Consider the following 24,288-nt stretch of genomic DNA (forward strand, 5'->3'; position numbering starts at 1 on the left):
TGCATTCCTACTGCCTAGAAAGATACTGCATCATCTTGAAGTGTTTTGCTACACCAGGCAGTTACAAGGACTGTTTTAACTTGCACTTGATTTACTATTTGCCTGGCATTTTCTGAATATTGAACTGAAACCAGCTTGGGGCAGAGAAACCAGCCAGGAAGTGTATGTTGTCTTTCTGAAGTGATGAAATGACTGGTTTCTACGGCTTTCAGAAAACATTTTGCTTCTTTAAGAAATTTAAGTTCCTTATTTCCTATGTTGTTATGGGAGGGCTGAGGAAGATGGATGAACCCTGACTCCCCTCATTTTGCAAGCAGCAATCTAGAGCAAGACACAGCTCCTCTTGCTCCTGGAGAAGTACAAACTGGGGAAAGGCAAAGCAGAGAGAGGAGGAAGTGGGTTCACAATTCTGATTTCTCATCTCTTACGCTCATGGGTTTTGGCTTCTGTCGAGTGGATCTGAGCCAACACGACAGATGGAGCCTTTTTCACCACCCTCATGCTTGGTTTACACCAGGCATGATGCACAGAAGCCGAGGCAGAAAACGTTTCTGGCAGAGAGTGTGGAGCTCTCTGACATCCTCCCGACTCGGGAGCATTGTAGCTGTGATCTAGGCCTTCAGAAAAATCCAGTTACATGCCTTTGTATTCCTCACAATGCACTAGCTAATAAAGTATTTTCCTAATACATAGATGAGCGCACCTCACTTTTATTATACTTTATGGTTGTTACTGTCCCTTTGACTCCCGCTGCACAAAGTCACTGTGACACATGTGACTGCCCAAGCAGCTGTGCTTAACATTCCTGTGTGGTTTTGTTTCTCACTATTAGGCTTATCAGTAGCAGACTGCAAGTAGGGGGCTGTAGAATAATAATTCATATAAAATATTAGCAAATATTGTGCAAAAATAAGGACAAATGCATTTATTATTCTGGGCTCTGAGAAGTTAAGGTAATATCTGGTGCTTAATAGAGAACCTGAGAGAATACAAATTGTACTTGGCAAATCTAATGTCACATGGCTCTACCACCTGCTCCCATTCCTACCTTTTTCGCTGTTACTCTTCTGTAATACTGTTTTCCATTTACTTACCTCTTTCTATGGATGTCTGGCATTCAAAGAATTAGTATCAATAATGAAAGATCTATCCTGTAAAAGAGCTTTTCCTGCAATCAGCTTCTGAAGACTGATTTACCTGTGCAATTCTCAGTGTGTCACGACTTGAAGCATCTTCCTTATTATTAACTATCATGAACTGCTCTAGATAAAGCTCTCTGTTAAACCAGCTGCCTCTTTAGGTGCAGAAGGGTTTTGTGGTCCCACCATGCATTGAAAAACAAATTAGTGTAGTTCAGGGATATACCTCGAAAGACTACCATTACTTCCCCCTGCCCAAGTAAAGGGAGTTTAAGGTGATCAATCGTCCTCCCCCGACGCCCAAATACACGCTGAGCTCACCTAGCATTGCTGGGTACTGACATAGGAGATCTGAGAACAAGAGAGAGTAAACATGCTTCCCATCTGTTAGTTTGTCCTCCACCTCCTCTTGGAAGTCACAGAAACACAAAAATGAGCTGGATGGCACCTTTATATGTCAGCTTGTATGCCCAGGACCCGCATACACACAGATACATGTGTCATGCCTTGCCCAGATAGACAGGCATTGATGTCACTTCATTAATGGAATGGTGCAGATGACTCCAGTGTAGAAATGAGCACAGCCTAAGCAGCTATTTGTCTTCTCTTGTTTCTCAAGCATGTAATAAAAATGAGGGTTGGAGGGGCTGTAACTGCCTGAAAGATAGGGAAACCACACAGAGAGGTGATTAATGCAAAGCTGATAACAAAAAAACAAACAAACAAAAAACAAAACAAAACAAAACAAAGCCAAAAAAAAAAAACCACCAAAAAACCCAAGAAAACCAAAAAAACAAAACAAAACAAAAAAACAAAAAAACCAAACCAAACCAACCCAACCCAAAAAAAACCAAAAACAAAACAAAAAAAAAACCACAAAAAACCCCACCAAGTAAAACTATTACATTTTATGGGAGAACCAGTAACAGTACTGGCCTGATCATGTACCAAAAAGGCAAGTTCATATGAATAGCATTTGGTATTGCCTCTGGTTACCTACATAGGTACTCAGTGGCTATGATAATACAACTGTGAGTGTAGGACAGCATAGAAATTATTGAAATACCCTTTCCTATGAGAAATCTTGGACTGAAGTATATTTCTTAAAGTACTACATTATAGCATGCGGTAATGAAGTGCACGGCACAAACTGCCATGTTTGTTTTCCAAGCATTTCTTCCTGTACAAAATGGTCAATCAATAAGTCCAGTCAAAATGTCAGGTTTTCTTCAAGATTAAGTTATCTTCTTTGTGAACATCAATTTTCTCTACGGGCAACTCTAGAGTACAAAATACAGCGTATTGTTTGCAGCATGATAGAAACTTCTGAAAAGCACAAACTTCAAACAAAAGATAGGAGGCTTTAAATAAAACTTTCATAAAGCAAGGGTAACTTCTGTACCCTTGCGAGCACCACCCATTTCCAAAACAATTTCAGAAACCAAATCATGGTTGCTTGCTTGCTTTCACAAGCAGCTTGGATTTTTTATTCCATGAAGACTGATCTCAACATGTTGCCGAATTGTTTTGCATGTCAGTGCCTAAATCTTCATATGATTAACATCAATATGTGTGAAGAGTTATTCAATACAAATAAAAACCTAAATCCAGATAATGGGGTCTCCTGCATTTATAAAAACAGCAGACACCAGCTGGAGCATCACTGACACCAAAATCTATCTGAAGGGATTCCTACAATAGGTTTATGTATTGTTTGCAGTCACACTGAGAGGGATTATATGGGACCCGTTTCCCTCAGTGTACAGATGCGAACATAAAACAGCCTTGTCTGCTGGATGGCTTACTCTAGCTACAGATGTAAGGCATGTGCATTTTACACATCTTATCTCAGCGGGATAAAACAGTTCTGTTTTGCTTTCCCTATGAGCTACCGAACACATCAGAAGTCTCTATTTTCAGTTATCTATGCAGAAGTGGCGTGCAGAGCTATTTCTTTCAAACAGATTAAACACACAGTAATGTAAAAACTGCACTGACCTCTTCCAGTCACAATGTGCACTTCTAGCCTGGTACCTGCTCAGAAAATCTAGTTGGCTAAACCTTTGTTTAGAAGGTTTTAGAAGCCCACACTAGTTATTACAAAATGAAGCTGTACGTTACGAGGGTATGCCAAGACTTTTTAAATCTTTCTCCTTTAGAAAAGAGTGTCTGATTGGTTCTGAACAGAATGAAACTCTGTCTGGCTTTAATTCAGGGTCAGATGCTTCTGTCAGTAATGAAACCTTGCTTAAATTCTTGTTTCAATGTCCATTTAAAAGCCATCAAAGAAGAGGGGAAATTATCTGTTTGCATAGCTCACTATCGAGCAAAATGCAGGCCCCTGTTCCATTTATGTTCCATTTATCAGCAGGCATTTCCCAAAATGTGCAATATTATGAATTTACACCTAATTTTCTATGCTTAGGGCACACCTGTCACCCGGTGTGTTCAAGGAAACTGGTCAAGAATCAAGTTCATTATTTTCACTTGCTGACAGACAAGGTGGTATAACCAGAACTGAAATGGAGGTATGCAGCTTGTAACAAAGAACACTGAGTATATTTGCCTGTCTAAACCAGTTTTTTCCCACTATCCTGGACAAGGAACAAGTAGGGCTTATTTAAGTATGACTATGATTCCCTAGATATGTTTCTACAGGAATAAAAGCAGCATTCACCCTTATAGACCTATGAAAGTTCATTTTTATAAAACTATCTGCTTTTCCACTGAGTTCTTGAAATCTGTAGAAGCATGGTCAGCAGTGGGATACTCTACTTTCCCTCTGCAATGCTTTCTCTCGTCACTAATGACTTTCTTTCATAACTTACGAAGTTTTAATGCAAACATGAAGGAATAGGTAGAGGTTACAGTGCCAGGTGCTTGCCTATACAAGACAAGACAGCTAATAGACATTTGTTAGAAGAAATGTTAGCTTAAAAACCTAACTGTACTGTTGCTTACATAAAGCAAATTTTCATATCTAGAAAAATTTCTATTCATTTTTCAGAGAGACCAAGAAGAATTGAGGGGAGAAAGCTGGCTCAAAGGCATGGCACTTTTTTTTTTTTTTTTTTTTTTTTCTGAAGACATAGGTGTTATTTGAGAGATGTGTTTTGTTTAGACTCACGCTTGATAGTGAGAGAGCTGCAAATATGTCCTAGATGCAAAACAAAGACTGAAGCCTACCAAAAAATAAAATAAAAAAAGAAAATCACATTGCACTGGGAGCAGTCATGCTCTCTGAGAAGGGAACACAGGCTGTCCTGCTGTTGTGATTTCTTTTCTGTAAAATATCCTATGCTGTAGTTTCCTATGTAAGTTTCTGACTGTAGGACTGAGTAAGTAGATGCCTTTTTGTAGGGCTTTTTTCCCGCCATAGGCTTCAGAATTTAATCCTAAATTGAATAAAATCTTATTCACAGTCAAATATTATCTGTATTTAATACCTGCTCAATCATTAAATCCCCTGTAAAAAAATACAGAAAGGGCTATGATACTGTGCAGCAATGTACTATTTTCAACACTGTTTATTCTAGCAGCTGAACAGCTCTACTAACACTCAGCAGTGGAAATTTTAAAAACTCCATAAAACTCTGAGCATGCTCCCTCTAACCCTGCTCCAATAGGGCTCAACATGCCACAGGCATTCTGTGAGCAGCAGAAATTATGAGTCATGTTTGCAACATCCTTTGCCCAAGCAGATTCCTGGAATCTAGCAGGATAGGAATTCCTACGGTAGCTTTCCTTTCTGTGGGAACATTAGAATCTCTATCTTCTACATAACCACTTATTTTCTATACTGTTAATGCCTCTGAGAGATTTGGCTGAAGCTGGACAAGAGTTTAAAAAGTAACCAGTGGCGGAGGAGACAGAATACCCACACCAATTTTCTTTCTCCTGGGAATTGAACTAGTAAGTGCTCATGATTGATCTACTTTGGAGTATCTACCACTGCTAGCAGAGACTGCAGCTTATAATTCACAAGTGGGGATGACATAGCTTGGGACGGCAGATTATCGACCCCAGCTGTCCGCCCAACACCCAGCACACAAAAGACTCTTGATGAGACAGCTGTGGAATCACTGCCTCTCGCTGAAACGGGCAAACAGTTTACACCAGCATTCTCTAAATGGGGTTCACAGTATTCACAGGGTATCTCAGCTATCCAGAAAAGTGGTGTTGGAATGAAGAGGTAGGGCTAGTAACCACCTGTGCCACCCCCAATGATGGTACCTCTTCTCGCAGACCCAGCTGTGTGATGCTAGAATGTGATGCCACATGCAGTTCTAAGAGACATGGCAAAAGGAGGGGGAACAGAAGGCCTTTCACATCTGAGAAGGAGCATCAAAGATGCCACAAGTGTAAATGTAATGCTCCATAATATTTTGTACTTTAATTAAGGTTTGGTTTAGTTTTATGGTATTAATTATAACACAGCTTGGATACTCTGCCACTGTGAACCATAGGCAGAAATGTAGCTGGGATCCCTACTGAGACAGTAAGATGGAGAGTCCTGAAGCACGGCTTCATGGTGACAGTCTATTTTAGAACAGACAATAATCCGTAAAAACAAGCAGTTTTCCTCAGATGACCGACTGTAGGAATCATGTTTATATTAATTCAATGTATGTGACACTCAGTATCAAACAAGGCACAAAACAGTTTTATGTCTCTGAATGTTTTGTCATGAGCTAACCGAGCCTGCTATCCACATGGGTATTATTCACCGGGATAATATTTTCAGCCTAGTTAATCCTCGTGTAAAAAAAATAAACCCGTGACTTTGAGTAGAGAGACTAAGGTACACAGGACTTTCCTGTATCACCTGTAAACCAAAGATGTCAGAGATTTTCGTCCTTCTTCCTTCCCGGTATGTCCACCTGTCTCTTGGTACGTTCAGGTTCTCAGAGAACAGAGTGGCAGGGGTGAAAGTCACCGAGCTGGGAGAGCTCCCAAGGGGGGCAAGCGGCCCTTACCCCCGCTGCCCCGCCGAGCCGCGGCCCAGGCGGGCGGCTGGGAGCCGCCCCAGAAGCCGAGGTCGGGCATCCGGGCGTTTGCTGGGGCCGCAGTGGCGGAGAACCGAGCGGCGGCTCGGCAGGAGGGCGCAGGAGGGCACAGGAGGGCACCGCCGCTCCGCCACGCCGGCCCTGCCCGCCCGGCCGAGCCGCCTCCCGCTGCAGTCGTTCTTCTTTACCTGCCGGGGCTCGATGGGAGCGCGGACACAGGGGCCGCTCGCCTTCCGCCAGCGGCGGTCCGGCTCTTCGCTGCTGCCCCGGCGGGCGGGCTGCCCGCGGGACGCGCCTGCGGCAGCGGGGACAGCGAGCTCCCCTCGTGTGCGTGTCTGCGTGCGCGTATCTGGGTCCCGGCGGCGGCGGCCCCGTCGCGGGAACTCTCCCTCCCCGCGAGGCGAGCGCGGCCGGAGCCCACGCGGGCCTCACCTGGCGCTGTCCCGCACCTTGCGGGGGGAGCGGCGCGGGAGGCGGGGCGAGCCGGCGGGCCCGGCCCGTTGCGCGGCCGCCGCCGGGGGCCGGTCTCCCGCCGGGCGCGGGGGGGGGAGGCGAGGCGGTGGCCGCCGCCCGCCGTAACCGCTCCCCATCCCGCCCGCCGGTGCCGCCCCCAGCATGGCGACACGGTAGAGGAGCGGCTGCGCCGGGGCGACCGCCCCCTCCCGCCTCTTCGGCACAGGCACGGCGCGCCGCGGGCGAGCGAGCGGCCTCGGCGGCGCTGCTGCCGCCGGTGCCCCGTATAGGGCTCAGCGGCGGCGGACGAGGAGGAGGATGGCGGTGGCGGTGGCGGCGGCGGCGGGCACAGCAGCACTAGCAGCAGCGGCGGCGGGGCCGAGCGGCCGCGCGGCGGGAGCCAGCACCGTCCCGAGCAGCTCATGGTGGCGCCCCGGACCCGCCAGCAGCGGCCGCGCCGGGGCCGCCAGCTGAGCCGGATCCCGGCGGGCGGCTCTCCCCTCTCCACACCGACCCACCGAGCGACCCGTCCCCCTTCCCCGGCTCTCCCTCTCCCCCTTCCCCGGCGCGACCCGCGCCTCGGATCGCCCCCGCCGGGGCCGGACTGCCGCTACCCCCGGGCGCCGCGGGGAAGGCGGCGGCCGCGAAGGGCACCGGGCAGCGCCTGGCGGCGGCGGGACCATGGGCGCGAAGCAGAGCAGCCCCACCGCCGCCAATGGCCGCACCCGGGCGTACTCGGGCGGGGATCTGCCTTCCTCCAGCAGCAGCAGCAGCAGCGGCGGCGCTAACGGGACCGGCGGGCGCTCGGCAGGCGGCGGCGGGCGCTACGCGCACCTGGCGGCGGCGCCTCACGCCGCTGCCGGCGGCGCGGCGGCGGCGGCGGCCGGAGGAGCGGCGGCGGCGGGGAGTGCCGCGGGGTCGGCGCCCCGGAGCAGGTCCTTGGGGGGGGGCACGGCCTCCGGGGCCCGGGCGGCGCAGTCCGCCTTCAACATCCCCCACAGCAGCGGCCCCTATGGCTCGCAGGACTCGGTCAGCAGCACCCCGGAGGAGGGCGGCCGGGAGCGGCCCGCGGGGGGCGGCGGCGGCGGCTCCTCCGGCGGGCCCCGGCTAGTGATCGGCTCGCTGCCCGCGCACCTCTCGCCGCACCTGTTCGGAGGTAAGAGGCACCGGCGGGGCGGGGAAGGGTTTCGCTGCCTCTCCCGGGGTTGCGGGCGGTGGCATGGGGTGTGTGTTGGGGGGGTCTTTCCCCGGCTTTTCCCCCCCGGGGTGGGACGGGTAATGAATCATCACTCCGGGGAGAGCTGCGGCTCCTCCAGGCTGGCGTCCGGGTTTGGAGACGGGGCTCTCGGGCCGGCGTCTCCTATTGTCTGTAAGGAGAGCTGTGAGAGGGGAGGTTAAAAATGAAACGAGCCTGGCGGCGGGGAGGAAGCGGAGCCTCTCCGGCCGGCGACTTTAGACTCTAATAGCTGTAATCAGTGCCTGTGTAAATACTCTTGCCTACTACTTACATAATTAGAATTTAATTGGATCATGTGTCTCCGCCGTTTATTCTAAAATCGGACCAAACTCCTCTTTAGGCACTGATTAACGTGTGGCTGATGCTCGTTCCTCTTTCTGAGTTCTCGGGTTCTCTGTTCAGAAAGCCCTCTTTCCTCAGGAAAACAGAAGTTAAAATAAGTTTCTTTGTTAATGCACCCTCTAAGAGGTGAGCAGAGCCCGATGGCTGTGCCTGCGCTGGAGTGCAGGCTTGCAGCACCAGTGCCCCGTAGCCTTGAGGGTGGGCACATGTGCTCTTGAGGCAGGAGGAGCACTCAGCTAACCTCTGAAATAACCAGGACGCTGAGGCCCTCTGAGAAGCGCATTAAACGTGGAGCACGTTGTAGTTTTTGTCTGCCTTGCGCTACCGAGATTGATAGGGCTGTATAGGACGAGCATTTTACTGCCTGTGCTTTTTACCTTGAAGTTGAAGATCATCCTGTTAGTTGTCAACTGCTTTCAGAGTTACTGACTCCTTTAAGTACTGCTCATTCTAAAGGCTGTTCATGTAGGTCAAGCAGTGTGCAAGTTTTATTTTTTAATAGATGTATTCTTAACTAATATTTTTAATACATACATATATATATATACACCTATATGAACTTAATACCCCAAAGCTTTTTTTTTTTTTTTTTTTTTTTGGTGGGGGTGGGGAGGAAGAGGGTAATGTAAAATTTCCACGTTTCTGTATTCTTGTTATTCCATTTGTGAATACTGTTTGTAGCAAGTTGGCTTTCTTGTTTCCTGTAATTCACCCAGTTTTTAGCCAAAGTAGAGCTGTGTGCAGCCTGACCCTTGCAGGGTACACGAGGTTTCTGTCACATGTCCTGCCGCCTCTTGGCGTGGTGACCTCAAGACAGCAATAGCTGTTACTTCCTATATCTGAAACTGCTTCGTCCCAGCGGTTAAACATTAACAGCTGTCAAACCCTATTTTAATAAAATAATATTTTCCTCTAAGAAGGAAAACATAACTATTCTCGTAGTACCAAGCTGCTTGACAGCAGTGCTTTGTTGCAAGGATACGGATTATGCCATCAAACTATCTTGAGGGGGAAGAAGGTGCATGTGTTTCTTCTAGTGATGAAAGGATGCGCTATCATGGAGTATTGTACAGCTCCTGCTAAGCACAAGGGAATCATTACAATGTATATCCAATTGTTGCTCAAAGGTGAAACTCCTTTTTTTCCTCCCCCTCTTGCTTAAAGACTGTACTGCAACTTGCCTTGGTGCCCGGAAGGAGTGGGTTAAATATAAATGAAGTGATGAGGATAAATAACCTAGGAAGCTGTATTCAGATGCAGGAAAGTCTCTTCAGAATAACTCTGAACTTGATCTTACTTTTCTATGGCATGTAATAATTTTTAAATTGCTGTACTACACTGTATTTTGTCCTTGGAGTGATGCAAAGCTTGTTGCTTTTACTGGTACAGGAGAAGTGCCAGGAGGGATACACTGTCTTCATCTACCCACTAATAAATAAGGACTGCCATATGTTAGGAGTATAACTGACAAGTTTCAAGATACAGTAAGATTTTTAGTGAAGAAGCAAATAGATTCATGACTATGTTGTGACCACATAAAGACAGCGTATCTTAGTGGGATGAATAACTGCTTAATCATAATACTGCAACACCTGTGAAGAAGGCCTCACTTGAAGCATTATTCTTTCTCCCAATTTAAATATTTTGTGATGTTGTTGATACATTACTCCACATCCCACTCAGTGTTGCCATCATTTTCTAGTTGCATACTTTGTGCTTTCTTGATTCCTTGTAGTAACTACATGCTTGGAAAAAGTAGCCCAACTGGAGATTGTACATTAATAGCATCAGCATTCTGAAAAATAACTTGAAGCATTGTTTTTGTCCTGGTGATAACTAGCTCAAGCTTGTCTAGGTGTGGTATCTGGCATTTATCTTGTGTATCTTGAGCATGCTTGAAGTCCCCTCCCTTGTTTTGTAACTTGCAAATTAGCTGAATTATTTCTTTTTATCCTGAAAACTGCCAAAATTAATTGTGACAATTAGCATTGCAATTCTGTGAAAATTAAAACAAAAAAGAAGATCAAGAATACCTTCCGTAAGTTGAGCTGAATCTCTATGAATCTCTAGCTATTTATGTTTTTAAGCATACTGCTTGGCTTTGTCAGTCAGTGACACGTGGGTGGTGCATTTGTTAAATTACTGTAATTAATTTGCCTTCAGTGAATTACACTCTATTGTCACTTTTACTGAGCTGTTTTGCATGCTGAAGTAATATATAAATATTAACCCTCTGATGTAACGTGCTTAAATATATACTAAGCCTGTTAATGCACCATTTGAATGAGAATATAAAAATTATGTTAATGTATTGGCAAGTACGTTCAGTTACTGCCTCTGTTCCTTTAGTAGGAACCAGAGTGCTAACAGCCTTTCCTGACTGTGAAGGTCTCATGTTCCCATCTGACCTCAGGCTAAGGTACTTTTATGAACAACATATAGTGGAATAAATACTGCTGTGTAGCTTTGTCTCATCTCAGGGGGAGTTCAGCTCGCTCAATAATCAGGGCCTTGGTCTCACAAAAACAGATATATATATATATGTGTGTTTTACTTCGTGCTGTGTGCATGCCTGAAGTAGGCTTAGGGCGTTAAGTAGAGTGAGACCCAAATTCCATAAGATCCTACGGCACTCCCAGAGAGGCCAAACCTGTGCGTGACATTCAAGGGCTTTCTTGCAGCACAGTGCCAAGTTCCAGCTTCCTTTAAGGTGATAACACTTATCAGGAATTTTGACCAGTAGTTTCCCTGCTCTGTTCCTCAGTGAATGGGACTTCCCCTCTCTTCTAGCCCCAAAGTAAATATTCTTACCTTCTGTTATGTGTGGAGGAGTTGGCCCTGGGGCAGAGGACCATGGGGCCAGATTCACATTAGTTTTTCCACTGTGTTTTTAGAGATTACATACTCATACATACTCAGTAGTGCAGCAAAGCTACCACTGTAGTTACAATATAGCTTGTTTTTGTCCGTGACGCAATTGCAATTGGTTCAGCTAAAAATGGACTTTTGGGGTGGTCTTTGCTTTGGGTAACTGCTGATGTGTTACTTCCGTCCCTTAAAGTGTTGACAGCTCCTCAGAACCCTCTTCATGTTTATGTTCCTGTTTCTGGGTGGTCATAACTGGGAGAAATCTTGGCAAAAACACCTGGTATAAGTATCCTTCTGGTGTTCAAATTTGGGAATGTTGTTGTAAGACAATAATGCCATTAAGCTCTTTTTTGTTTCGTCATTATGAGTCTCTTAGGGACTAATATACTAAATTCAGCTGAAGGTAGCAGAAACTCAAACATATTGAGTTTTTAAAAATTTCACATAAATTCTTCTTTCAAGATGATTGAGCAGAGACCTTACAGGCATTATACAAAATCTCAGTTTGTCTTGTATATGGTCATATATGGTTTTATGATTTTTTATAGGTAGATTTTTAAATTTATAGTGTTGTCCGATACCGCTGACAGTCTTCATGTCAAGATTGGGAGTAATGATTTGGAGATTAGGTTGCATCTGTTCAGCTTTATTAGGAGAAGCAAATTTGTTACGTTCTTAAGCCAAATAATGATCAGACTTTTTAAATGAAATACTTTACAGTGCAGGATTTATCACCAGCTGCTGAATGTACGTAACTCAGTGTGGGCAGAATCTTGTAGGTGTGTTATAGTAGCTTCTGTTCGTAATAACAGTAGAACTAATGAATGAATTCTTCATTCTATGAAAGAAAGTTTATGAAAGCCTCATGTTCCTGAATTCAGGAACCTGAATTCCTAGTTGGATCGTGGGAAGCATATAACAGTAGAAGAATGATGTGAACTCTTCAGAAGAGTCCTTTAGATGGCTCTCATACTGCCTAGAAGGCCACATCTTGTTCTGTTTCCCATCAGATCTGTTTAGTTATATGATACATTTGGATATATTTTTGAGGTTCAACCATCTTTTGGTCACTTCCTTGCCCTTCTCTTCCAGTATGACACCAGTAGTATTGCTTTGAGAAATTATGGAACTCTGGAACACTTCAGACTTAATGCTGCTCCCATTTTGCCAGCCAAAGGGGCACTCTGGGGTCTTTGCCCCCAGTACTGGGAGAAAGGTTGGGAAGTGTGCCTTGCAACAAGACTGTTGGGATGCTGGGCACAAGGGATAGATATGTTCTGTTACATCAGTGGGTTGGCTCCAAAGTGAGAGAGAAGAGTCACTTTTACAGTTTCTGAAGATACGGAGGATTTTGTAAGTATATTAGCATCCCCTTCACCAAAACACAGATTGAAAAATCCATTGTGCTAGCAGTCCAAGGGTAAGTCCAAGTCCTGTTGAGAATGAGCTTTTGAAGGTCTGTTTTGACTGATGAGTTTGAGGAATCCAGGCCCTTTGCAGAGTCTCACTGTTCCAGTGTTTAGTTGGACTTCTCAGCTCCTGCATACATTTAGTGGGCAATATACAGTTCTTGGTTTGGCAGCAAAGGTGTAAACCCTCCTGAGTCAAGGACAAGAAAAAGTAGCAAAAAGTCCAACACCACCAGCCACCTGCTCCAGCTCAGTCAAGAGAGTGCTTATCATCTAAAATGTTAAGTGTTTGGACAAAGTGAGCTAAAAGAAGAACTGTTTGAGTCTTCTGGTGGTGCTCATGAAGTCCCTGGGAGTCATCTTTCATTTCCTTCAGTTGGAGAACAGTCTCTGTGCCAATGAGTACTTGGAGCAGTGAAGGAAAGACTGAGGTGAGTGATTGGGGATCTTTGAAAGGCGCCTTTTTTTTTTTTTTTTTTTTTCTTTTCCCCCACTCTTCCTGCTTGGTAAATGAAAGGGTTTAGGAGAAGCCAAATAATAAAAAATGGCCACACTACATTTGTGGGAGAAATGTAAATAGTTAACCATCTGAAGAAAAGGAAACAGCCTAATTGTAATGGCATATATAAATATTTCTTTTGGCTATCAAGGTAGTGATAATACCTGATTGAACCTTTGCGGTGCCAGTTCAAACAAAGGCCTTCCTCTTATTTAATGTCTTCTGAATACCTATGCAACACTGATATTCTGACAGTGTCTCTCCTCATGCTCTGTCATATAATTGCAGACTAGTCTCCAGCAATCTCCCAAGTAATTTCTTTATCTCATAAAGAAAGCCTTTTGTCACTGCTAGAAATTCAAAACTATTTTTAAAACATGTTGCCTATGCATCTGTTTGGTTAAGTTCTCCTCTCCTGTTCTTGCCAGCTGCTCATGGAAACTTCATCGTGCAAACGTTCTTGAATTGCTCTCTTAGTCTTGCAGGAAAGTTTTAAGTTTTGAATAACACTGTGAAAAAATTTGGGTAGGTTTACCTTGCTATTTGCATTCAACCAATTTATATTATTTTCAAGATTTTTCTGCACTGTGTCTCCTGCCCATTAATGGCTTAATTAGTTTCAGGAGAGGTGTATGGTCATTTCGACAGATTGTGTTCATTTACTATGGTAATGGAGCATGTTGTTCTTGCAGATGTTTAACCTGTGAAAAGAAAGTGAGAAATCCTTGAGTGCTCTGAATTTTTATTTTGGAGCACGTTTAAAGACATGCATCTTTCTAATCAAAAGAAGACAATTGGTATAAAACCACAACTACCTGAGTAAAATCTAGGAGAGTGGTTTTTGTAGTCTACTATCTGGATAGATAGTCCCTAAATGAGTGCCTGTGTTCCCAAGACCACCTTTCCTTTGTAAATGATCATCCTGACTTTCATGTGGATATCTCAGTGTGCCTCCAGAAGGTCTTTGACCTCTGTTGTTTGGGAGGCTTCAAATTCCCAGAGCTTACTGAAATGGAAGGTTAAGCCATAGAACGAATGAGGCTGGTTCTCCCTTTCACTGAGGACATGCTTCTATTTTCTGCATGGAAATTGAATAGTATTGACCTGGAGAGATCAGGAAGCACGCAGGAAAATCTCATAGGCCTCGAGGTGTCTGACTGCCTGCCAAGCAGAATGCCAAGTGTTGTGTGGGATTTGACTCTGTCACTCTCAGTTGTCTTCCTCAGGAGCTGACCTAGCTGGGTGTTTTCTCGCTAGTCTGCTCTGTCTCAAAATCAGACCACCACAGCCTGCGCACAGTCCCCGAAGGGTGGGTGTGCTGCATACCATCGGGGCTATTTTTAGTAGATTCTGTTTGCTGACTGACTTAGTGTGCTATAAATACAGAGTTCTCATCTGGCATGCACTTTGCGTGTCTTCTAGTAACTTACAATAAATTCACCTAAGAATAATGGCAAGGAGAAGCAAGCTGTTACGATTTGTTTGGCTTTCCGTGCAAAGTATCATTTATATAAAGCAATTATTTAGTAACATTTTAACTGTAAATGGCTTTTACAACTAGTGGTATTCCAAAACACTTCCTAGTTGGGCTCCCATAATTAGTCTTTATGTCAGATTGATTTATACTGCATTTTCATTATGGTTTTAAGTGTTGAAGGTGGAGTTTTTACGTATGAGAAGTTACTTGAGCATCTGGAATAGCGCCAATACTAGTAAATTACAGTATTTTTTATGCCAATACTAGTGTATTCCATAAAGGTTATTCTCTGGTGAAAAAATGAAACTTAGTTATGACGCTCCTGGAATTTTTTCCCCCTGAAGTGTAGGTGTGTATGCAATTTCTTGAGTTGAAATATAGTTAAGGCACTTAGGGGACTCAGTGCAGAAAGGGGAGGATCCCATGTCTGATTAAAATACAGATGCATTTGTCTTAGAGTGTTGAATTTGACACAAAATTGAAGGATTGGTTCTTGCTGGATTGAACTGAGTGTAACCCAAATGCAGTTGTTCTGTACTGCTAAAATAAAAACTGTCATAGTATACACTAACGTGAAGTTTTCTCTGTGCAGCAAAACACTGCTCAGAGGGGCTTTCTGCAGATTGCCTGAACACATAAGCAGTATTTTGAGAATCTTAATTTTTTTTATAATGAAATCTGGACCAATCTGGTGATAGTCCTTGAGGGAACTTAAAGCTAGATTGTCATCCTGTCAAGAATCTTAGATAGTTCCCTGAAAATCACGTTATTTGAATCCTGATTTCCTGTAGCTATCAGAAGTTTTACTTGTTGTAGAGTGAAGAACATCACTCCTCCTTTATTCTTTGGTGTGAATATGGATAAAAGTTCCAGTTTGGGGAAAAAGGATCTTGTTTCTCTTAAGAAAATGCTCTGGCCCTACCAAATAGATCAGAGCATCATCATTTAAGCAAATGTCAGAGAGATAATGGTGGGCAATCTTCAGAACTTAAAGAACAGTGACAATAGTAAAATGTGGTTCTCTGTGGTCATTTAACTGCTTTGCTTTCACTATGAGGCAGTTCTCTTTCTTCTCACTGTCTTTGCTGCTTCAGCAAGGAGGATTGAAGTAGCCTAAGATGCCAAACTTGAGAATTTGCTGTCCATTTTCTTGTGTGTGTTGTTGTCCTTTGGGAAGAATGAGTTTAAAATCACACACCTGTGTTCTGAATATTGTAAGGGATAGTTTGCTTGTGTATCAGGGACTCAGAGCTCCTATAATATCTTACATTGGATAATCATGATTCATCTTCAGAGCTGATTGTGATGAAGTTTTCTAAAAAGTGGTAAGGCTGAGTTCAGGTGTAAAGTGGCCAAATACAGGGTTGGCTATGCAACTTCCCTTCTGATTTTTCAATGCTGTGATTTTTTCAAACTCAGTTGTAAATTAGAGCTGGTTTGAGTTTTAGAGGTTTTTCCCACTCTCTTAGCCATATGGGTATAGTTGTTAGAGCCAGTCAGATCAGTTTGGATAGATCCTTGTTTTATTTTTATATTGGGAGTATTACTCAATGAGTGACAAATAGATTGGTTGCATGAGTACAAAGCAGAGCAAAGATGACCTGATTTTTTGTTAAAGCTCTAGCAATCTATTAACAAGTTACAATGCCAAAATAATAAAACATAATTGTAAAACTATTTCTGTATTTTTAAAGTGCTTTGTAAAGAAATAAAATACCTGGTCCACCCATACAGTAGTGCCATAAAGCTGTTGCTGGCTGAAGAGAAATGATTTACTAAAACAGCACATGAATGAAAACAGCATGAAATTCACATATGGAAAGGGGCTGTATGCTATCAAAGAGACACCCTTTGAATATCTGATTCAGCTGTCCTAACATTTGCATACTGCATGTCTAATACTAAGATACCAGATGACAAGCGTAGAGGCATTGCCTCGCTTTTTAAGGACCGAAATACAGTTAAAATTAATTGAAGAGCAATGCATGCTTGCTATAGCTTGGCTGTTGGATTAGTTTATATCCCAGTGTGCCAGATCTGTGAATTTGTGTGTTTTGCAAGTGATAACATGTTCAAAGACACAAGATACTGAGCTTCTTCATAACCATGGCTGTGAAAAACCAAAGCGTTGAAAATACTATTGAAATAAAATATAGTAGTGAAATAGCTTCTGGTTTGGAGAAAATGCAGATGTCATTGCTAGAATAATAAACCGTGTACCAAAATAAACTGGTTTTCACGCGCTTGATAGTTCGAGATCCAGTGACAGCATAGAACTAGGGAGTGGAGGAAATGTTCCTTGGAAATGTGGGACTGGTTCTGCCGCAAACAAAGGGATAAGAAAGCAAATGCAAATAATGTGTTTTACACTGTGCAAAGGGGGGGAATGGATGACGTGTTCAGCCTAGGTTATTCTCTCTGCGTCTCCACTTGGCCTCTCCAGTCATAAAGCACACAGTTGTGCTCAGCTGATGAAGTCAGAGGAAATTACAAACAACGTTTGGAGCTGGAGGGAAAAGTTGCTCCTGGTGGGCTGGGCTGGTACATGTGACTTCTCTAGAGGTGTGCAGGCAACCAACCTTTTACATGTATTTAACCATTGTACATTTTGCTTTAAAGCTTTGTTTAGAAGAAATGTTTAAAGGCATTGTAAGCTTGGATGATATAATTTCTTGACATTAAACTGTTTTATATGTTGGGAAAATCCATTAATTTGTGAAAAGTGAGCTGGAGTTAAGCTCTCTGAAGGGAGCTTGGACTGACAGCAGTGTTGAGATTGTTCCTATCAACACAAATTTATGTGGTCATGGAGTCTATGGTCATGGAGTGGTTGTCAAAAGCATTCTAATTTTTAAATTCTGGCCATTGCTGATTCTCTTTTAGGGATTGGCTAGCCAATAAGCAAGTTGCAGCGAAAGGCTGTCATGCTACAACAACTATAACGCAAGGCGTACTTAGCATTGATAAAATTATTCGGAGTATAATTTTTGCCAGGAGTTGAAAGAAGTAGCAGAAATTAATTTTTTTATTCTAAAAGCAAGGACCACAACAAAGGTCCTTGAAATCTTTTGCTCTTATGCTTAAACAAACAAGTTAAAAGGGTAATTATTTAACAAGTTTTTAAAATAATTTTTTAGCCAGTGGTCAAAACTACAGCTTGCCAATACCCCTGTATTTCCCAAAATGCTGCAAAATGCTGGTTATAAGATGCACCTCTAGGTACTCCTGGTTTTCATCATTGTTCTATCATGGATTTGCACTATCTCTGAGCTGTTAAATAGCTGTGTCCCATGGCAGCCTGAAATTTTGTTAGCTGTAGCGTGCAAGCATTCTTTGAAATGCGCTTAAAAGCAAATGTTTGCATTCAACGTGTTCCTGGCCCGGCACTATTCACAAAGATGCAGAATTAAAATGAGTGCAAAACGTAAGCACTCCAGGAAATGTTAGCCTCAGAAGAGGTCATCTGGCAAGGATGCCAAATTTGTAAGCAAGAGGGAAGGAAAGGTCTGTATGGGATGGTGATGTTCATTGCATTCTTACTTAGAGGGAAATGGGATGCAGGGATATGAGTACTGATACAGTTGTTTTCTAATCTCTTATACTATGGTCCTGTGACACTAAAGCTCTGTGTCACTTACTGAGATTCTCCTTTTTTCTTCCTTTTCCCAGCCCTTTTGCTGTTTTCTGTGTGGATGAGTCATCTTACTTGCAACACCTTTATTAGTAACTGTAGTGCTTTTGAAAACAGTAATAAATAGGCAGAAACGCTGACCTGGCTGGATCTTAAAAATACATTTAAAAAGAAGATCAATGTTTGAGTTTGGGACTTGTTTCTTTGTTTTTCTTAAAAGGCATAATTTAGGGTATTATATATAATTTGGATTTTAATATCCTAGTTTTATCTAGCAATAGTATATCAGTAGTATTAATGGAGGAATAACACTGAAGAGAAACCTACTGAAACAGATAATTAGTTCTGTATCAAAGAGAAGAGGCCATTTTGATTAAATTATTTAACTTAGGGTATCTATTCATAAATATTTTCTTGAATTCCAATTTTTCTAACATGCATTACCCCAAACTTGAAATGTGATGTAAATTTTGCTTTTTTGTTTGCAGTGCTTTGAAGCACATCTGAGGTAAAACTGATAAAATTTGCTCCCTCAAAGAACTAATCATGTAAATAGGCTGTATATCTAGCACAAGGCACTATAGGTCTGGAATTTAAATGTCAACATATTAAATTCTAATCCTATTGGTTTTCTGTTTATGCCTTAAGGATTTGTAAATTTACAAAATTACACACTTGTAATTTGATTTCTGACACGGGAAATTTCAGATAGAAATAAGAAAGGAAGAAAAGCCTCAAGATAGGACCTTATTTTTATTTTCCCTCCTGTAGTTTCTCTCTGACATACTAAGCCTCCTGCTCCTTCAGGCAATGGTGATGAATGTACTAGGTACAATGATTTTGAACTATTGGTACAGCTAAAACACTGCGAGGACAGCTTTACTCCAGTCAGTGAGCCTTGCTCGTGCAGAACTTTTTGTTTGCTCACCAGTCTACCTTGAAGGGCATAATCCCATTTGTCAGGAATTGTTGTCTATAACTCACAAGGATTTCTTCCTCTGCTGAAGGGGAAGGAGCTCTTCCTGCAGTCTCTCAGTGTTCATGCTCTTAAGTCGTTAGATTTGTAACCTGCAGAAACTCATAAATTGTAAGCCGTGTTAATGGTGCTTTCCTAACCCTGGAAGTCAGTGAATGCTCTGAATTGAACCCTCTAACCGAGGATTACAACTATCACCACAAGCGCTTGTACACAGAGAGGTAAGTATAGCAGGAAAGATACTTAGCCAGCTATTTCTGTCAGTTATTGTTGCAAGCAATATTGAAACGTTGCTTTTTCCTTTCTCACAGTATGCTTTGGAAAATAATTAATCATTTAAAAAAAAAATCATTATCATATTTAGGTTATTATGCATACAATGACTTTTCTCCAAAACCTTTATGCAAAAGGGCTTGTAGAAACCAATTTAATTCTAATGAGTGATGTGTGGGCAAGAGTCTCTCTGATGTTCCTAGCACATGAAGAGACCTTGGGGTTTCTGCTCTCACTGGAATATGGGATCAGCTGGGTTTAGCCCATTCTGAGCAGATGATGATTACTCTTTCCTAATTTCTTAGTGAAAAACCATCTAATTTCACTGGTATTTTATTTTGACAACTAATTTTACCATTGGAAAAATCCCTAATAAGCAAATTACTCTTACTGTTTTGCAACTGATTTCCAATTTTGAATGCAGAAATTTGCATCAGATGCCTTCTTTTTTTTTTTTTAACAGATAGTTCATTTCTGGTTACAATCATGAAGGGCTCTTTTTTTCCTTTCTAGTTGTACTTGACTCTTGCTAGCTATTAGCTACAATTTCAATGATGCATATAGCCTTGAAATGTAACTGAAAGGACATTTATTGCACTTAGTATCTCTCGATTTTTATAGCCTCTTACTTTGAATTAAGCTTGTAGAAAGCTCTAATTTGCTAAAATGTGTCTGACAAAAAAGGACCAGGATGCTAATGAAGAAAAGAGCGTTTAACAGTAAAGTAACTGTCTTTAAAAACATTGGTTGGTTGTTTCTGTCAGTGGCTGCCTGCCTAGTGAGATGCAGGAGGATAGATTGATAAGAGAATTCATTGAAAACAGGCTTACGTATAGAGTTATCTAGTGTTGCTGTTTGTGTTAGCTAGTAAACTTGAAGCTGCTGCTTCTTGTATAAACAAGAAAGCCAGCAGCAATTACTCTTTGAAACTAAAAGCAGCTGTTTGAGCTGTAAAAAGATGTTTCTCTAACACAGACCAAAGTACCTGTTGTGACTGTTTATACAAATTGGCACTCGTGCTGTATAAATAGAGGAGAATTTCAGGGTTTTTCTTACACTTGCATATACCTCATCATCCTGGTACACAAACTGAAACTTTTAATCTTTAAGCCATGAATCTTGGCCTAAGGCCGAGAGTGAAAACCTAAAGGGCTTGAACCTGGCCTGGCTGCAGAAGACAGACCACACGGATCAATATGTTCGCGTCATTCTTGTGGTGTTTGGCTAACTGCACTGAATAACAGGATGAGCAAAAGGCTGGTAGTCAAGGGTGGATCGTTTGGGGTTAATGCCGGCTCTGTGGAGGCCAAGGAGAGGAGGAAGCAGCGCGCCGGGCGAGTCCGTGGCCGGGCAGGGCCCGTTCAGCACCGGCGCCCCGGACAGCTCACGCGGGGCCGGGTCCGCGCTCCTCCCGCCCGCCGGCGCTCCCGGCGCCTGCCCGTGCCTCCGTGCCCCACCGCTTTCCGCCTGCCTGCCGAGGCCTGTTGAAAAGACCGAGAGCTTGTGATCGGCTCTCATGTGCCCCGGTGCCCCGTGGTGCGGAAAGCGGCTTTCCCAGCCTTGAGGGTAGACCAGGCACGCTTCCCTGGAAGGCTCTTGGTTGTTCTTTCCAAGTTTGACTCACAGGCCTTGGGTGGTTTTTTATTTATTTATTTTTGATCAGAAGTTTATTTACTTGTTCACTTTTATCTTAGAAAATAGGTTTCTGTCACAGCTTTCCAAAACATTGCTAAACCACCAGCTTCCTCGTTCTTAGTTTCATCTCTGTTGTTCGTTTTTCACGTGGTTTAAGGACTTTCTGGAGCTAGTTCTCATTTTTCTGCTGAAAGTTTCGGTAGGCTTGTGGTTTCAACTGTGGACTTCCCTACTACAGTAAGTGGAAGTAGAAACGAAAAAGCAAATTATGCAGATCCTTGCTGTTCTCACTGTCTGTTTTACCCTCTGTGAGACCGCTGTTTTGAAAAAGAGAGGATTAAAGTATTTTACCTTAAGTGTTTACCAAACTGGAGAAACCTCTGCTATGTTTTGAGTTAGTATTAGAAAGATGCCTCGAGCAGTACGAGGCTCACTGAAAGATTAACCTTTAGAAATGATACTAGTTTTTCAAGAAGATAAAATCTACAAGGTGGTATTCTGAAATACTTTTGAAAAGGGATAGCTTTGCATCCGGTAATACTGAGGTAACGAGACAAGATCTATCTTGTGTTTGGAGGAAAAAGAACAAAACGTGAATAATTAATTTCGCTTAATGGCTTTCAAAGCCAAGATGGAAAACATGGTAATACTTCGATTCCTGTGTGAAAACAAGTTTTGTAAATACTTAGTGACCTTTTTCCTTTCTTTTTATGACCCTGCTGCAGAGAGCTATGTGGTTTGAATATTTTTTTTTAATATTGTTAAATGCAGTTTATTTAAGACAGTATGTGATTTTTTTTTCCCCCCTTACTTACTGTCATCTTTTTAGCAAAGTCTTGCAGGATTTGCCTTAGGAGTGGGAATCCTAAGTAAATATGAATTCTTCTTTATGCTGAAGACCTTTTGGGTATGCTACCACATCATTACATCAGGTTCTATAAGAACACTGGTAGCTTTATTCAATTTGCTGGTGAACAAATGAGAAAGGAACCCATGTGCATTTTATGCACTCCCTCCCCACTGGAAGAAATAAGGTGAATTTCAGGAAGAAAAGAAAATTAACTGGTTTTGCTGTTTCAGTTGTTGGAGTGTATTTTCTAAATGAAAAGTGGAAATCCATCATTAAATGAAATTAATATTAGAGCCATGGGAAAGACGTGTTTGCAAATCACTTGTCCCTAAGTTATGGGTAACTGTGCTTTGTTTAGGTTGGACCCCTGCCATATATCTGGGAACTGCATTTGACCTTTCAGGTTGTTTTTTTTTTTTTTTTTCCGTCCCCTTAATCCTGCTCCATTTGGGAGATGATATATAACTATTTTATTTATAAGTCAAGGATTTTTATTGAAGTCACATTCTAGGAATTATTTCCTTGGTGTTCTGATTTCTTAGGTTTGGTATAAGAACAGGTGGTTTTTTTCCCTGAGTAGTTACAGAAATATACAGAGATTGGACAGTAAATGAAATGCTATTTGTATTTGCTTGGTTAGGGATGGAACCTACCCTCTACATTTACATTAAATAAATTTAAAACCTACTTTAAGCTAGTGGTTTTATATGAGTTTTATTTTTCTGTGCTTAATTTTCAGTTTCTTTTCTGTAAAGCTATCCCTGAGGGAGAGATGCTTGATAATACAAGTTGTCGTAAGTAGCACTTCAGAAGATGTTCCTGTATCTTTTGTAAATTGCTTGTGTATGAGCCATTTCTCTATGAAAAATAAGGCAGCTTTGTAGCTGTCTATATTAATACATTTGAGATCAGAATTTTTGTCTAAATTGGTTTTAAAGACTCTGACTTGTGTACTCAAGTTCTTGCCAGAATACTATTAGATTAGAATACTGTATTACTCTTTTAATATTTGGAATTGATTCCAGAAGGCTTGCTGGTTTATTTTGTGGGTAGTGCTGCGCTCAACTTTGTGACAAGCCAGGCCAAGAACTACAATAAGGTACTGCAGGAGCTATAATCCCACCCGTGTTGTGCGTTAGTAATACGGTGAATTGACACACAGATTTTGTTTTTCTGAGCCTAGATCACCTGTTTCCCCTTGAAGCTGTCACTGTATGGCTCTAGAGTAACTAGGTGACAGTGTAACGAGATCAGTTCATTTCAAGATTTAGAGCAACCCATATGAATTTTACTGCAGGTAGACACTTGGTAAATGAGTTAAGTTTTTGGGGTTTTTTTTTTAAGAAGTTATTGTGTAGAAGTTAAGTGCTGTGAACGTCCTTCCTTAATTAAGAGTTTAATTTGCCGTGTTGAATATCTCTGATGTCAATAGAAATTGTCCTATTTCCACAGTAGTGAAGAGGGACAATTTTTTTGGTTTTGACTTCTACCCAGAAGTGTATTCTCATGTAAAAAATAATTCTCTTCCTATATATATGACATAACCCTTCCAAATACATGTATTTTTTTCCTCTTAGGCCGGTTTCTGGACAGTTGTGATGTGGTTTTAGTAGCTAAGCACCAGTTTTACACCAGAAGCAGAATTTCAGTGCATCCTACCATGTTCTGGGCAAAGTACCTGACAGAGAGTGTACCAGGCTGAAGTCTTCTGTTCACAGAACAAGTTCAGCATTCACTCATTTTGCAACCTGGAGCTGGAGGAGCTCCCTGAAGGATTAGAGTCATGTTATTTTTCTGTAGCGTGCCCACTGCCCTGCAGAGATCTTTCAGACCAGAAACTGCTGTTGTAGGTTACAGGATTAATAGAATTGGTACAATGTTTGCACAGTTATGGAAAGCAGAGACATAAGTTTAGTGGTTTAAATGGCATTTGCACTGCACAAATCCAAGAATTGTACTGAGTATTGCTTCATTTCAAGGGAAAAACCCAATAAAAAGAGGTTTCTCTTAGTGGCACATCTCTTGGTTTACTGGTCTCTGATTTGGTACAACTGCTGTAAAGGACAGGTATGGCAAAACATCCCCTAGAGAGAAGAAGTATGCTTTTGTGGTGACTGGCAGGAATGCCAGGCCTCCCTTAGGAGCTTTTATTAAGTGGTCCCAAAAATGATAGTTAAAGGCAAGTCTTAAAAAAGTTACTTGATAAACCCACAAAGCCTGGAGGCAGAGGCCATCCTTTACGTGTCTATGACTTACTTCTCAGAAGCCTTAAATACAGATAGAATTTGCTGTGGAAGAACTGGAACAAGTCTGCCTTTAAACCAGAGCTCATGACTTAGAACCGGGCTTAAGCTCACTATTCTGTGTATGGCTGTACTGTGAAATTTATCACAGTTGTTCTTACACTCATCTGTGGGCAGTGCACTTACTTGCCTTCTGAGGGCTTCTTCCCACAATGAAAGGAGTGGATTTAAACTTGTGTCCATGTGGGAA

The 24,288-nt window shown here is 42.4% G+C and overlaps 1 protein-coding gene across 1 annotated transcript in view; it reads left to right on the plus strand.

Moving 5' to 3' along the window:
- Positions 1–7,019: 7,019 nt before the first annotated feature.
- ZNRF2 (zinc and ring finger 2) overlaps positions 7,020–24,288 on the plus strand; it is a 57,924-nt gene continuing 40,655 nt past the window's right edge. The window contains exon 1 of the mRNA XM_040076284.1: positions 7,020–7,754. Coding sequence (XP_039932218.1) covers positions 7,280–7,754 — 475 coding nt within the window. The 5' untranslated portion in view covers positions 7,020–7,279. The remainder of the gene's footprint in view (positions 7,755–24,288) is intronic.

Source organism: Hirundo rustica, chromosome 1 (assembly GCF_015227805.2).
Source record: "Hirundo rustica isolate bHirRus1 chromosome 1, bHirRus1.pri.v3, whole genome shotgun sequence".
Taxonomy (NCBI): domain Eukaryota; kingdom Metazoa; phylum Chordata; class Aves; order Passeriformes; family Hirundinidae; genus Hirundo; species Hirundo rustica.